Raw genomic sequence first — 15,940 nt, 5'->3', positions numbered from 1 at the left:
GCTACACGGCCTCTGAGGTCAGTCCTGTCCTGTGCTAGATCTCTGCTCCCGTGACCTGCTGAGTGATGCCCCCTCCTCTCACTCTCCTCTGGGCTTGCCCTCCTCCTGGGGACATACCTCTCACAGTGACGGCCACTGTGCGCTGGGGAGCAGGCATCGCAGGTCGGACTGCCGTCAGTGTCCAGGAAACAAGTGTGAATTCCCCTGTGGTTTGGGGAGAGGAAGCCAAGATGGAGAAGGGTCTGGGCTGCAGCCGAGGTCGGGGGGAAGGGAGGACTCTCAGGGAGCTAGAAGGCATCCTAGGATCTAAATGTGAATTAGCCCTGAAAGGAGCCTGTGAGCATGGACTGCTGCTAAAATGGTCATTACAGAATGGTGAAAGGTGGAAGGCACCTTTGGGGTTATCTAAGCCAGTGGGATCAAACCCAAACAGAAATGTATGTGGGAGTTTTATGGGCTGCAAGTACGACCCATCTGATCCAGGCCAATCCCCTCATTTTATGAAAGAAATGGAGGACTGGAGAGGGGAGAACTTGACCAAAGTCACACAGATAGTAAGGGTCAGAGATGAGATTCGAACGCAGTTCCAATTCCAAATCTACTTGTTTCTATACCATGCTAGAATGGGATGGAAGGGGAACAGGGAAAGTCAAGAATAATGAAACAAAGAGAAAAAATCCTGGCCCCGGGCATGGGCCACATACTGGTTGTTAGAAGGTAACCCATAGCAGGGGCATGGCTGGCAGTCTTCAGGGGCACCTCTCTGGGCATCACCATAGTATCCAGCTTGGCAGCGTTCACACTTGGCACCCTCTGTGTTGTGTTGGCAGCCCTAGAAAGGAGACGTCAAGATCTTGGGTTCCTCTGGGTCAGTGGGGAAGCCTGGCCACTTGTCCCCCCCCCGCCCCCGACTCCCTGTGCTCTCCATCCCAAGTTAGGGGCTATCTTTTTGCTCATTCTCCAGTGAGGGACCATAGGGATTAGAGTCCTGGGAGTCCTTGGCACATTGAAGAGCCCTGGCAGGGGCATCATCGGCCCCTGGGCATCAGGTCAGGGGTCACTCCTGGGCAAGAGTCTTACCTGGCAAGCTCCGGTCTCCGGGTCGCAGATCACTGAGTGTCCATGGCAGCTACAGAGCTCACACGTGCCCAGGTAGAGGCCGCTGGAAGTACGAGTGTATCCCACATCGCAGTACTGAGGGAGAAGGCAGATCAGTGTGGGGGTGGTTAGCTAAAGATCACCCTCCACCCCAGATCAGAACTTCTTCCCTCAGCTCAGCTGTTGGCAGGACTGCCCGTCTCTAGGAACCTCAAGTTGGGGAAGGGGGATTAAGCCCCCTGAAAGACAAGGAACAAAACCACAAAGAGCCAAGGTGGGTCAGAAGAGCTCTTGGTGGCAGGGGATATAGGACTGAAAGGAAAATTTAAGAGATCATCAGGACCCACCTCCTCATTTTACAGAGGGGGAAACTGAGGCCCAGAAAGACTTGCCAGAGGTCCCATGGGCAGTAAGTACAGAGCTGGGATTGTAACCTAGGTGCTCCCTCCAGGAGAAGGGGAGAGCAGGGACGGACTGGTGGTGGAGGTGGGAGTGGGGGTGGGTATACACAGATGCCAGGGCTCACCTGGCAGGATGGACCCTGGTAGCCAGGTGGGCAGACACACTGCTCCACCTCGACAGCCTGCTCCAGGCCCGTGACCTGGGGCACTGCCACATCCATGCGCAGTCCAGAGATCCTGACAAGGGGAGGAGCACATGGGGTCACAGGCTTCAGAGATCATCCAATGCAACCCCCACCCAGCCCCACTTTATAGATTTGGACACTTAAGCATAGGCTTATACAGCTGAGAAAGTAGGAGACAAAGAGATGAACCCAGCTCCCCTGACTCCAAATTCAAGCTCTTCTTCTTATGGCAGAGGCCCACCCACCATCCTCCAGCCCCCTCCAACCTCATTCTAGGACGCAGAATCAGAGATTTCAGAGGCCAAAGGACCCTAAAGTCCAATTTGCTCATGTTGCAGATGAGGAAACTGAGGCCCAGGGAGGTAAAGTCATCTGCCCAGGGTCACACAATTAGTTTGTATAAGAGGCAGGATCAGAACCCAGGCTCTCTGACTCCAATTCTAAGGCCTTCTGAATGACAAGAGGCCCACCTTTTTCTATCCCTGCCCAACCTCACTCTAGTGCTGATTTCCCCCTGCCCTCTGCACATCAACCCCCGAAACCACCCAGCTCACTGCCTAGATTTCCCTGAGCCCCCGCCATTGGCCCAAGCCTCCTCTGGCTTGTGCCCCAGGCCAGGTGCAAACCTCTGGCCAGGTACCTGCTCTCTGCCTGTCCCTCAAAGAAAGATGCTCGGATCATGATCACATCGATGCCCGCGAGGGCCATAAGCAGGTGCTCGCGAGTGGCCGGCTGCCCGTCTGCCCTGCGCCAGGCATGCTATTAACAAGAAAGCATAAATCCTGATGGCCTCCTGAGACGACTTGAGGATGCAGGACCAACCTGCCCCTGCCCGTGCAAAGAGGGTGACTCATGCTGACCAGATGTTGAGTGGGGAGGATGACCCTGGGGCCCACTGGACCCCTCCAGCCTCGGGGACCAGGGCTCACCTCTCGGAAGGGCACAGAGAAGGTGCTGGGCTGGCCTGGCACAGGCTCCTGCTGGGCGTGGTACTCAAGGGAAATGCCATTGCCTTGAAGCAGGACCAGTGGCTGCCCGTGCAGGGATGGGGAGCCAGGCTGCGGCCGCTGGGTGAGAGTGAAGTGCAGCTCTCCTCCATAGGAAGTCACCTGGGCAGTGGAAGAAGGGGCTAGATTATGAGGTGATCAGCTCCAAGGTCACGTGCTGGGAAAAGGAGCCCCATCCGAGACAGAGGCCCCGGGAATGGCAAAGGTTCAAATGTTATTATTAACTGGCTGGGCGACCTTGGATAAGTCTCTTCACTTTGTTGTGCCTCAATTTCCTACTCTGTAAATTCAGGGTAAAAGATTAGATGATTCTTCTTCCTTTTAGCATTGTCACTCCAGGTTGTAAGGGACTTTCTATATCTAATACTCTATATTCTAAGGGCCCTCCCAGCTCTGACATCCTGTGTTCTTAGGGCCCTCCCAGCCCTGACATTTTGTGTTCTAAGGCTGATATTCTGTGTTCTAAGGGCCCCTGACTCTGACTTTCTTTGTCTAAGGGCCCTCCCAGCTCTGACATCCTGTGTTCTAAGGGCCCTCCCAGCTCTGACATTCTGTGTTCTAAGGGCCCTCCCATCTCTGACATCCTGTGTTCTAAGGGCCCCTGGCTCTGACTTTCTGTGTCCAAGGCCTCTCCCAGCTCTGACATCCTGTATTCTAAGGGCCCTCCCAGCTCTCATACTCTCTGTGGTCCACACTTACTGGTTTGCTTAATTACGTCTCTCATGTGTGGGTCCTTACCCTTTGGTCATTCAGCAGCACTGATCAGGTGCCCTCTGGCCAGGGCACAGTGCATAGAAGATGCTCCATGTGCTTTCACTCCTCTCTCCCTTCCAATCCCCTCCTCCCGGGTGGTGCCACCCGTGTACCTCCCCTCAGAACCATCACGTGGCTTCCTGCTCTGTCCTCTGCCTCCTTCAAGTGTGTCCTTCATCCCCTGCCATAGACATCTCCCTCCTGTAGAGCCCTGCTCCTGTTCCTTCTCTGCTTCCTGCTGCCCTCTGGGTGTAGTTCAGACTTCCCTCCTTGGCACTCCTCCCCAATCTGATGCCACTCTACCTTTCCAGCCTTCTCTTACACTCTCCCTTCCACAGATCCCAGGCCTTAGCCAAAATGGATACTCTCCAGCTCCCTGAGCGTGCCTCAGCTCAGGCTCCTTCCTCTTCCTGGAATGTCATCCCTCCTTCTTTCTAACTGTTGAATTCCCACCCTTTGATTTTTTTTCTTCCTACATTTTAAATCTAACCTTTTTAAAAAAGTTTTATTGATGCCTACTAATTTATATCACAATCATTTCTGAATAAACCTCTTCTGCTTAAATCTAGTGAAACAGAATGAAAAACCAATCAACACAGGAACGACATTTGGCACATTCTATCACTCTCCAGTGAAAGGAGGAAGGTAATTTCCTCCTCTCTCCTTTTCACTCTCGCCCTTTGTCTGCTCACCTTGTCTCCTTGAAATCTTGAGGGCAGGTTCCAGAAGTAGGGACCAGGGGGAAGGCTGTGGAAGTCAGAGAAAGCCAGCTCCCCGGGCACAGAGGAAGAGATGCCCTCACTTGTGCTGTGATCGCCTGCCGCATTGGACAGGCTGAACTGGGTGTGATCGCCAGCCTGGGAGGCCCCGTGCACCTGGGAAAGAGAGGAAGAGAGAATGTGGGCCTGGGCTGACAGAGGCTGTGTGCCCCCTGCCTAGCTCAAGTCCAACTCTGGAGCCTGGGGAGGACCTGCCAAAGCCTGTGCCTACCCAGTGCCCACAATTACCTCCACAGGACAAAAAGGGAGCACCACCCACACTTGTATTGTGATGTTTCCAAGACCTCTCTGTGAAGGGAGGCCTACCACAGATGCGGACCACAATCTTGGTGCCTTCTGACACAGTTTAATGGATTACCCGGATTGAAAAAAAATCTTTATCCCCAGGAGTGCAGCCCTTGGGGATTTAGCTAGGTTGGTCTTGAGTTGATACACTCTGTCACAGACTTATACTTGAAGCTTTTCCAGTGGGACAGAACATTCCAGAGCTTTCCAGAGCTCCATGCCAAAAGGAAGAATCAAGCACATATTTTTTCAATAATAATAATATTTTTTTAAAAAATGGACTCAGGATCTGCTATGACTGGAAAAAAAAATCATCCCTCCAGCAGCAAACTTAGTGAAACTTCTGGCTCTTGGAAAGGCTAGTCAGAGGATCATGGTTATGAAGTGAAAGGGGTCTCAGAGGTCATCAAGCACAACTGATTTTACAGTTTACAAACTTACAAGATTTACACATTCCCTGATTTAACAGAACAGGAAACTGAGGCACAGGGCAGTGGGGTTTGCTGAAGGTCACACAGATATTAGTTATGTGGCAGACCCAGATTGCAGATGCAGGCTGTCTGACTGCAAATGTGTTCCTGACAGTGAAAAAAATCCATCCTCTGTTAGCCAACATTGGCAAGCAGGGGTTCAGGGTCATAGGAGACCAGCTCTAGAGCTGGAAAGGACCCAGGAGGCCACAGAGTACAAGTCATTCCTATGACAGATGAGGACATGGAAACCCAGGCCAGGGCACCTCCCCAAGGTATTATGTAGCAGAGACATCATTCGAACCCAGGCCTTGTTAGATTGTGTCTCTCATGCTCCTCAAACAACAGACACAGGGAGCATCTCCAGGCCCCAAGGTCTTCTCAGGTGGGTAGTGCCTGCTAGGGCCTGCATTCAGCTGGCATGGCCTTTGCCAACTCAGGATGCCCTCGGTGCCATGATGAGGCATCCATGGGCAGCATGTGTGTCATGCCAGAAAGCCATCTTCCCCTAGGCAGTTTATTTGGGGAGATGAGTGCCCACTAGACTCGCAGCTCCCTCAGGCAGACCCCCATCCTCTGACTGCCTTCTCCCAGGAGGCAGGGAGGTAAATGCCCACCAGGCTTGCAGCTCCCTCGGGTAGGTGCCCATCCTCTGACCTTGTGATCCAGCTCTGCCCTGCCCAACCCTGAGCCCCCTCTCCCCGCCCCCATCTCTCCTACATCCCTCTTCCCGCATACCTGGTCGCGGCTCCAGGAGGAGCTGGTGCAGTAACGGCTCACGCCCATGCAGAAGCACTTGAGGCAGCCTTCTGGATTCTGGGCGCTCAGGTGGAAGGTGCCGTCTGAGCACTCATTGCAGAGGCGGCCCACCACATTTGGCTACAACGAAGGGAGCACAGAGTCAGCTCAGCTCAGGCGGGGTCCTCAGGGAACTGGAGGCAGGCAGCCAGAGGAGCAGTAACCCCCTCCCAGGAAGGAGGCCCGTCCTTGGCCTTTTTAGAAGGTCTCTCAAGCTATGATGCCCTGAACCTAGAGCTAGGCAGTGTGAATTGGAGTGAGGGGTGAAGGTAGGAGCGGAGGGAGAATGGGGGAAGGGAAGAATGCCAAAGATCCAGAGCCCGAAGGAGTCTTGGAGAAGGGCTAATCCAACCCGCTGGTTTTACATATGGAGCAACTGAGGCCAGCCTGCTCAAAGTGAAATAAGTAGCATGGATTCTCTAAACGCTTTCCCCTTTCAGACGGACGGCTTCCATTTCTTCTCTCTTATGTCGCGCATGCGCGGAATTATTCACAAGGTGTTCCCTTCATAGGACTGTGAGCTCCTGAGCAGGAGAACCGCTGCTCTGGCTTTCTTTGTATCCAGAGCACTTAGCATACAGTGAGCACTTAATAAATGCTTGTCGATTGGCTGACTGACTGATGAGCAACAATTCTTTTTTATTGAAAGGGAATACAACCAGAAGGAACCCTGGACTTGGGAGGTGGGAGACCTAGGTTCTTATCCTGACTTCAAGACCAATTAGCTGTGTGACCCAGAAAGTGGGGATAGTAACACACTGCTGATCTCGTGCGATGGTTGTGAAGAAAGCACTTATTGTAACCAAGATTGGGAGGGAAGTGGAAAATTGGGAATGGATTTTTACAACCAGTATCTCTGATAAAGGTCTCATTTCTAAAATATACAGAGAACTGAGTCAAATTTACAAGAATACAAGTCATTCCCCAATTGATAAATGGTCAAAGGATATGAACAGGCAGTTTTCAGAGGAAGAAATTAAAAATATCTATAAGCATATGAAAAAATGCTCTAAATCACTATTGATTAGAGATATGTAAATCAAAACAACTCTGAGTTACCACATCTCACTGGTCAGAGTGGCTAAGATAATAAAACAGGAAAATGATAAATGCTGGAGAAGATGTGGGAAAATTGGAACACTAATGCATTGTTGGTGGAGTTGTAAACTGATCCAACCATTCTGGAGAACAATTTGGAACTGTGCCAAAAGGGCTATAAAAAAAGTGCATACCCTTTGACCCAGCAATACCACTTCTAGGGCTGTATCCCAAAGAGATCATACGAGTGGGAGGAGGACCTGTATGTACAAAAAGTATTTATAGCAGCTCTTTCTGTGGTGGCAAAGAATTGGAAATCAAGGGGATGCATTGGAAATCAATTGGGGAATGGCTAAATAAGTTGTGGTATATGAATGTAATGGAATACGATTGTGCTATAAGAAATGGTGAGCAGATGGATTCCCTGGAGAGACTTATATAAACGGATGTTGAGTGAGAAGAGCAGAACCAGGAGAACTTTGTACACAATTACAGACACAACGTATATGTGATGATTGACTTTGATAGACTGGGTTCCTCTCAGCAATGCAACGTTATATGAGCACTCCAAAAGACTCATGATGGTAGGGGCGGCGAGGTGGAATAGAGCACTGGCCCTGGAGTCAGGAGGACCTGAGTCCAAATCCAGCCTCAGACACTTAACACAAATACTAGCCGTGGGACCTTGGGCAAGTCAGTTAACCCCAATTGCCCTCCAAAAAGCAAAAATAATAATAATAAAAAAGACTCATGATGGAAAGGGATGTTCACATCCAGAGAAAGAATTACAGAGTCTGAATGCAGATTGAAGCAAACTACTTGCTTTCTCTCTTTTGTGTTTTCTTTTATTTCTTCTTTCTCATTGTTCACTCCATTGGTTATAATTCTCCTTTACAACTTGACTAATGTTTAATGTGAAGGTATCTGTAGAACCTGTATCAGATTGCATGCCGCCATGTGGGGGAAGGGGGAGGAGAGGGAAGGAACGAAAATTTGGAACTCAAGGGATTGCGGAACTGAATGTAAACTAAAAGTAAATAAATAAATTAAAAAAAAAAAGAAAGCACTTGTTAAAAATTTAAATACTTCCTGGCCATTGCCCACCTAGCAATGTGTAGTGCCTTGACCCCTGCCTGGTGCCTGACATACCTTGCAGCGGCAGGATTCCCCGGAGGTTCCAGTGCTCCCTCGCTCATCACAGCGCACAATTGCCTGATCTGGGGAATAAGGTAGGGAGAGAACACTGTGTTGGTAGGACCCGGTCAGGGACAGTGTACACAATTACACAATGATGAATCATGACAAAAAGGGCATTAGCCCTTTAGCTCAGAGGATCATGGGGCCGTTGGTGGTGGTAAGTAAGAGAGGTGGCCTGGGGGAACTTTGAGTTTTATTAGGAGCCAAAGAATAGGGAAGGGGTATGATTGAAAGCTGAGATTGGGAGACACCACTGGATCCTGGGGGTGCCAGGTAAGGGCATTCAGGGGACCTCCAAAGCCCTGTGGGAGTAAGAGCTAGTGAAAAGAGGTTGTGGAGAACCCCAGGCTGGCATTACTCACTAGTGATTGGTTTGCATTTGCCATTAGGTTGAATAGGGTTGCCTTCATAGCCAGGGGAACAGCTGAGGAGAGAGAAACCTGTGTCAGCAGCATTCAGAGTTATTTGGGGTGCTGCATGATCCCCACTTCTCCTCTGACCATGCCAAATGAACCCTACCCTTTACATCCTGTCCTCACCTCTCACAGCGGCGCCCAGTGTACCCAGGGGCACAGGCATCACATGTGGCTTGACCGTCCGTGTCCAGGAAACAGGTGTCTGAGAACCTGTCAGTATCAAAGGGGAGTTGGCATAGGGCAGATTAGGAACTGGGAAATCAAGGGTGTAGGCATGGGGAATCAAGGGTAGGTGGGCATTGGACACTGCAGGTGAGAGAGCCTAAACACTGAGGGTGATAGACATTGGCACAGTTCTACCATGGTGGAGGCAGGGCCAGAGAAGGTGCCAATTGTATATTGTCTGAAGTCAGATGTACTCACCAGCCCCTAGGACACTGACCTTCGAGAGGCATCAATGTAGGGGCAGGGGCAGGGCCGGCAGGCAGTGGGGGAGCCATGGGTGGCATCACCAAAGAAGCCTGGTTTGCACTTGTTACACTGCGGTCCCTCTGTGTTATGTTGGCAGTTCTGGGATGGCAGCAGAGAGAGGGGCTCAGAACTCAAGACCCCCAAACACTCCCAGAGAATAATCATAGATGCCCCCGCTGGAAAGGAGCTAGTCCACCCACCCATCAGTGCACAAAGCCATCCTGAATCTGCTTGAACACTTCCAGGGATGGGGAGTTCATTGCCTCCTAGGTACTGTGAGATAGCTCTTTTTCCTGAGTCAAAATCTCTTGCTCCCTGGGGAATAAGCCTTTCCCCCCATGAACACTAGTCCTGGTTCTCCCTTCTGGGGCCACGTGGAACAAGTTTCTTCTTCTGTCTCATGAGAGCCCTCAGCCCTTCCTAAAACGTGGCTCCCAAAACTGACCAAAAGTGTCTAGATGGGGGCAAGACAGGGCCAGACCCTCACCTCCCTAACCCTGTCCCTATAGAACAGCAGAGTCCATCCAGGCCCACAGGCACCACTTACCAGACAATGGCCATACACAGGATCACAGGAGCTGGCGTGACCATAGCAGTTACACCCAGAGCAGGTGCCCAGATAAGGCCCACTGGGCACTCGGGTGAAGTGGGCATCACAGCTCTCGCAGGACAGGCCTGAGTAGCCGATGGGACATCTGGGAGTGAGGGACAAAACAAAGCACCATAGGTTTAGAGATGAAAGGGTCTGTCTCATCCAACCTCTTCAACCCATTGAAGGATTAATAGCCTGAGATAGCACAGTGTGACAGCTAGAGGCCAAGCTTCAGGGATCAGATCTCCCTCTGATACTTACAACTGCATGACCTTGGGCAAATGACTTATCTACTATGTCACAGATGGGGAGGGCTGAGATCAGTGTTGGTGGAGGGGAGTTCCCACACCAAGATTTCCCTACATAGAAGAAATCTCAGATCCTTCTGATGCCAATTCACATTTCTAGAATTCTTTTTTTTGTTATTTTATTTTTTTTTTCTTTTTGGAGGGCAATTGGGGTTAAGTAACTTGCTCAAGGTCACACGGCTAGATTTTTTTGTGTGGGTGTTAAATGTCTGAGGCCGGAACCGAACTTGGGTCCTCCTGACTCCAGGGCTGGCGCTTTACTCACTACACTGCCTAGCTGCCCCTATTTTTTGCTTTTTAGAGGTAATGGGGTTGAGTGACTGGCCCAGGGTCACACAACTAGTAACTGTCTGAGGCCAGATTTGAACACAGGTTCTCCTGACTCCAGGGTCAATTATCTATCTACTGTACCACCTAGCTGCCCCTCTATAATTCTTTTTTTTTTTTTGAAAGGGTAAGGTAGGGCAATTGGGGTTAAGTGACTTGCCCAAGGTCACACGGGTAGTTTTTGTGTTAAGTGTCTGAGGCTGGATCTGGACCCAGGTCCTCCTGACCCCAGGGCAGTGCTCTATTTACTGCGCCACACAGCCACCCCCTCTATAATTCTTTAATGCACAGAAAGCACATTTTTCACAAGGGCTCAAGAAGTAGGTTCCCAGGATTTAAAGCTAAAAGAGCTTTGAAATCATCTGGTCCTAAGGTAACCAAAGCCCAGAGAGGTGAACTGACCAACCCAAGGTCACACAGGGATGAAATGGCAGAGTCATGCTTTGAATCCAAGCCTTCTCAATCTAAATCCAGAGCTCTTAGAAGGCGAGGAGATGGCCTGCCCTTGGAGGCTTCAAGGATGCCTGGCCACCAGCCTTCAGCCTGCCCCCTGCCCTAGCCCAGCCCCAGGGGGTCACCTGCACTCCTCAACGCTGTGGGCACGCCCGTGGGGGGTAGGGCCGATGGCCGTGGTGTCCATGGCAATGTCGCTCAGCCCCACGCTGGCCATCTTGTTGTTGTACACAGTCTGGATGAGCAGGCCCTCCAGGCTTTGCAGGGTCTGCAGCAGCTCAGCCCTGGATACTGGCTGACCTGACTCATGGACCCAGTGCTCCTGCAAAGAGGGGTGGGGGAGAAAGGACCGCTTAGCTCCCTGGACCTCCCTGGGCTCTCCTCCTGACCCCTTCTCCACCCTTCCCTTCCATGCTTTCCCCCCACCTTCTCCTCTGCCCTTCCCCATGTTCAGATGGGGGCAGCTGCCTACAGTATAAACAATGACCTTCTTATCCTGACATTCAAGGCCCCAAACAGGGACCCACCTCCTCCAGGAAGCTTCCCCTGACAGTTTTTTCCCTCTTCAGTGAGAATTCTGTTTGTGTTTATCCTCCCCATTGGAATGTAAAGGTGAGTTTGGCTTGGTATCCCACGGTAGAGTGAGGGGCCTCACTCATGACAGATAATCAAGGATTTGTCCATCCCATCTGACTTTGTTTCCGTGTTGGCACCTTTCTACAGGGAGGGAGCCTGAGGCCCAAACAGGAGATTACCCAGTTCCTTCATGGTACAATCAGGACTCGAACCTAGAACTCTGAGGATTCTTTCTTGGACCCCAAAGCTCACGTTCTCTCTATCAGAAGTGCACGTGAACCCCGCATAGGCCATCACTCACCTCAGTGAAGCGAATCTGACGCTGGTTCAGAACCCCAGGGTGGGTGGGAGTGTGGCCCCTCGAGAAAAGGCGGTGTCCACCCCCCACAAGCACCACGTCGGCCTTCTGCACAGGCTCCAAGAACCCCCGAGACACCTCATAGCGTATCTTGTAGCGGAGGAAGCCTCCATAGGAGTCCACCTGCCCCGAGAGAGAAAGAAAGCTGGACATGGGTCTCGACCCTCTCTTGCATGGCCCAGCCGCTGCCCATGGACACACGGGACCAAGCTGCAATGGGGCTCTCAGAAGTGCCAGCCCCTCATTCCTCCAGAGTGTGCTCCAGCCTCACCTCTCTGGGCCCCCCAGACCCCAGCTCTGAGGTCCTGCTGAGCGCTCTGGTTCCTCAGGGTCTACCCCACCCCCCCCTTGTCTTAAGGGACCTATGGGCATGGACAGTCATGTGTTACATCCCGCAGTGAGCATCAGAATGGAGAAGACTGCTCTCAAATCAGCACAATGTAAGCTCCTTGAGCGAGCTCATATCTTTAAATCACACAAGTGCCTGGCATACAGCAGGAACTTAATGAATGCTTATAGAATTGAATTAGAACTGGAAGGTATCTTAGCAGTCCCCTAAATTTGTTGTATCTTTAGTGGTTATTCATTTTATTTTTATTGATATCTTTTGTTGTTACCTTCATTTCCATATATGTCCCTCCCCCACCACCCAGACACCCCACGAAGCAAAGGCTAAAGAGGAAAGAAGTCAGGGAGGGCAGAGGAGTGGTTTACCCAAGCCAACCACACATCTGTGTGCTAACAGTATGTGCACTATTCCAAACCCTGGGGCCCCTCACCCTGCAAGGAAAGGAGCACAGAGCATGCTTAACTCCTCTCTGGTAACCCCCTTTATTGAACAAAAGAAAGGAGATGCCTGTATAGGCCAGATGGCCCATCCACAGTCACAATCTGAATCAGCCAGACCTCCAGCCCACGCCTTCTGACTCCCAAGTCCAAAGGCTCCCCACTACAACACTCTCCTCTGACTGGCCACAATCAATTTCCTCTCTGGGTCTTCAGACCTGGGATCAGCCCATTCCTTCCCAGTTAAAGGGCACACAGAGTCTGCATTTAACTGAGAGACACAAGCCCCTCCCCTCCCCCCCCCGCACCCAAGAGTGGGTGACCTGGCCCCCTCACCTTGTTCCCAAGGAACTGCTGGGGCAGCGCCCAGAAGGAATCCAGGACAAGGAAGCGGCGGGACAGGTCGACCAGCTGAAACTCTTGCTGCTGGGAGTCTACCTGGAGCTGGGTGGAGGACAGGGGTGGCACACCAGGCTGGGCAGGCACTGTCACATTCACCCCTGGGGAGGAGAGGAGATGCAGTGAGGGCTCCAGGCCCTGACATCTGCTCCTGCCTGACTGAGGCCAGAAAGCCACACGGCCTGCCCGCCTGTGTCGTTCCCCTACTCAGTCTCTAGGGGCTCAAACATCAAATCCTGTTAGGCATTTAAAGCCCGTCCCAATGTAGAGCCTTCCTCCTTCTCCCTTCTTCTTCCTCTTGGATCCCCCTCCACATATTATAGAACTTGGCTCGACTGTTCCACTTGGGGCCTTTTCCCTGCCTGTCCCCCTTCCCTGGAATGTTCTCTCTCCTCCCTTTGCCTCTTAGCTTCTCCCAAGACTCAGCTCCAATACCCCTCTCTGCAGAGGGCCTTTTCTGGTGTGCACTCCCCCCCACTTCCAGCTACTGCCTTCCCTTCTGAGGTTAAGTCCCATTTACCCCATCCACATCTTGGCTGTATGAGGCTCTTTGTATGATGTCTTCCCCATTAGAAGGAAAATCCCTTAAGGGCAGACACCTTGCTTGTGCCTTTCTTTGAATCCTCAGTTCAGGGCCTGGCAAACTTAATAAAAGCTTGCTAACTGCTGCTGTCCCTCCAGCCCCCAGACCAGATTCTAGCTTGGGCCTGAAATCTTTACCTAGGGAGGTAATGGCCCCAAGACTGAAGACTGAACAACCCTTGGGCAGACACACTCTCTCAGAGACGATTCTTCTCCATCTCCATCATTAAAAAATAGGAGGAAATCCCCCTCCCCCCAATTTCTTCAGCTTTCATGTTTCTAAACAGTAATTTTGAGAGCAAGCTAAGTTAAACATGTCTAGTCCTAGCAAAGACTTGGGGAAACACAAGGATTCTGTCTTCAATTATGTAAAAAGCTGCCATATGGAAGCAAGATTCCATTTTTTCTGCTTGGTCACAGGGGCCTGAATGAGGAGCTGGGGGACAAAGGATACCCAGCAGGGAGGCTCAGGTTCAAAAGAACACAGAACTCGCTCTAAAAAGAAAATCGAGGCCTCTGTTCTGTGGTCCAAGGGTTCTGTGTTTCTAGTGTCTTCAGGACAAGGCTGGACACCCACTTGTGGGAGGGATGCCTGCTCTGAGCAGGGATGGCGCTAGACAGCCTTTAGGGGTCCTCTAATTCTACAGGATCTACCGAGCAGAGTAGAGTCTAGCCAAGTGATCACAGACCTGTAAAGGACCCTAAGGAAACATAATTACTCATTGGATCATGGAATCCTATCTAGGAGTACAGCTGGAAGTCTGGAGTCATTTTCAGCCATGTCCGACTCATCATGACCCCATTTGAGGTTTTCTTGGCAAAGACACTGGAATGGTTTTCCATTTCTTTCTCCATAATTTTACAGATGAGGAAACTGAGGCAAACCGGGTGAAGTGACTTTCCTAGGGTCACACAGCCAGTATCTGAGGCTAGATTTGAACTCACAAAGATGAGTCTTCCTGACTCCAGGCCCAGCGCTCTATCCACTGAGCGATCTGGCTGTCTCAGAAAGGGCCTTACAGGCAATCCATCTAGAGACAAGGTAACGGAGGCACCCAGAGCTGCTGAGGCTTGCCTGAGGTTGCAGGTAGTGAGCTTCAGAGGAGCTTGGACCCAGGTATCCTGACCACTACATCTTGCTGTCTTGCTCTATTGCCGGGTACCGGTTACCTAAGGCTGGGTGCTATGCAGCCATCAGACTGTTCCATGAGGCAGGGACCTGGCATAGCAAACTGCATTTCCCCTGCTCACCCCCAGCCCATACACTATGCCCAGCTATTCACAGGCCTCTGCACCCAGGGGAACGAATCCTGCATACTTCCATTTTCCTCACACACCCATTTCCCTCCCTCACACCAGCAGCATTACCCACACCCTGCCCCCTGGTTCCCAGCCTGAGGCGGCCCCCCACTGGGGTTCACAGGGGACAGGCCTCCCAGACTCACCCTCTCCCTACCTTTAAAGTCATTGGGTCTGTCAAACTGCAGCTGGATCACGTCTCGGTAACGGCTGCTGCTCTGGCACAAGCTGGTGATTCCAAAGCAGAAGCATGGCAGACATGTGGCACTGTCCTCCTGGTAGAAGTGCCCGTCGGGGCAGGGACCTGTGGGGCAGAGGGCATCGGTGTCAGGGGGCAGCACCCTGAGCAAGGGGTGGCCCTTCACTGGGGCAGCCTCATCCCCAGGAGGGACCACGGAGTACAAACCCCTCATCTTACAGGAGAAGAAATGAATGGGCCCGGAGCAGCAAAAGGCCTGGCCCAAAATTGCAAAGGCAGAATTCAAATTCAGTGCCTCCAAAGTCAGGATTTTTTTCATTATGCCCTACTCCTACCAGGGGGACAATGAAGGGCTTCCCTTCTCCCCGTTCCTGAGAGGAGACAGAGAACTGGCTCAAAATCTCAGCTCTGACTTTTACTGTCAGATGAGATACTGTATAGAAGTACCTTACAAACCTTAAAAATATTAATGCCAATATTAGCTCTCAGCCACTAGCTGAGAGTGGCATAGGACAGGTCACTTCCTGACAGGCCTTGAAGGAAGGGAAGGACTTTGAGCAATTAGCTGGATGGAGAGGATGAGAGAAGGCATTATCTGTGGGGGGCCCAGCATGAGCAAAGGCGCAGAGGTAGGAAAGAACTTGGCCTGTGCATAGAATGGTGGGGAGACCATCCTGGTAGGAACAGGGGGAGGTTGCAGAAAGGACATGGGCTTGGGTTCACATGTGACCTCCAAAGTCTGTTACTGGTGTGACCTCAGCTTCCTCATCTGTAAACATAAGGGGGTTGGACTAGAAGGCCTCTGAGGTCCCTGACCCTCTGGGCACACGATAATAACTAATACCTGTATTACACTCTCACAAAGCTGCTCTAAGGAAAGAGAACCTTCAAAGCTTTACAGGAACAGAAGTGAGTGTTATTGTGGGCAATACTAACAGAAGGAAGAAGAAAGAAAAACACTCATTTAGGTACCTCCTGTATACCAAGCACTGGCTAATATCATCAAATATTATCTTATTTGAGCCTTACAACAACCTTGTGATGTAGGTGCTATGATTATCCCCATTTTACAGATGAGGGAACTGAGGCAGACAGAAGTTATGTGACTTTCCCAGGATCACACAGCTACTGAGTGTCTGGGGTGAGAATCTGAACCCAGGTTT

General features: G+C 51.2%; 1 protein-coding gene across 10 annotated transcripts in view; it reads right to left on the bottom strand.

The window, feature by feature from the left end:
- The window catches only part of HSPG2 (heparan sulfate proteoglycan 2), a 165,200-nt gene that overhangs the window by 69,854 nt on the left and 79,406 nt on the right, over window positions 1-15,940 (bottom strand). For all 10 annotated transcript variants that reach the window (XR_011166546.1, XM_069078506.1, XM_069078508.1 and 7 more), the window contains 17 exons: window positions 14,736-14,882; window positions 12,635-12,798; window positions 11,456-11,635; window positions 10,704-10,900; window positions 9,446-9,593; window positions 8,870-8,997; window positions 8,551-8,637; window positions 8,374-8,435; window positions 7,964-8,031; window positions 5,717-5,857; window positions 4,137-4,319; window positions 2,614-2,793; window positions 2,325-2,443; window positions 1,625-1,736; window positions 1,081-1,194; window positions 705-832; window positions 118-204 (listed from right to left, as the gene is read on the bottom strand). Coding sequence is in view for 9 of the 10 variants with exons in the window: in XM_069078506.1 (XP_068934607.1) it covers window positions 118-204; window positions 705-832; window positions 1,081-1,194; window positions 1,625-1,736; window positions 2,325-2,443; window positions 2,614-2,793; window positions 4,137-4,319; window positions 5,717-5,857; window positions 7,964-8,031; window positions 8,374-8,435; window positions 8,551-8,637; window positions 8,870-8,997; window positions 9,446-9,593; window positions 10,704-10,900; window positions 11,456-11,635; window positions 12,635-12,798; window positions 14,736-14,882 (2,245 nt within the window). In the remaining variant the exon portion in view is untranslated. The remainder of the gene's footprint in view (window positions 1-117; window positions 205-704; window positions 833-1,080; window positions 1,195-1,624; window positions 1,737-2,324; window positions 2,444-2,613; window positions 2,794-4,136; window positions 4,320-5,716; window positions 5,858-7,963; window positions 8,032-8,373; window positions 8,436-8,550; window positions 8,638-8,869; window positions 8,998-9,445; window positions 9,594-10,703; window positions 10,901-11,455; window positions 11,636-12,634; window positions 12,799-14,735; window positions 14,883-15,940) is intronic.

The sequence above is a fragment of the Petaurus breviceps genome, unplaced genomic scaffold, assembly GCF_028583685.1.
Source record: "Petaurus breviceps papuanus isolate PSGF00001 unplaced genomic scaffold, PetGlider_PUasm1.0 91041, whole genome shotgun sequence".
NCBI classification, from domain to species: Eukaryota; Metazoa; Chordata; class Mammalia; order Diprotodontia; family Petauridae; genus Petaurus; species Petaurus breviceps.
The sequence above is the reverse complement of the archived record's forward strand: the minus strand, read 5'-3'. Positions and strand labels throughout refer to the sequence as shown.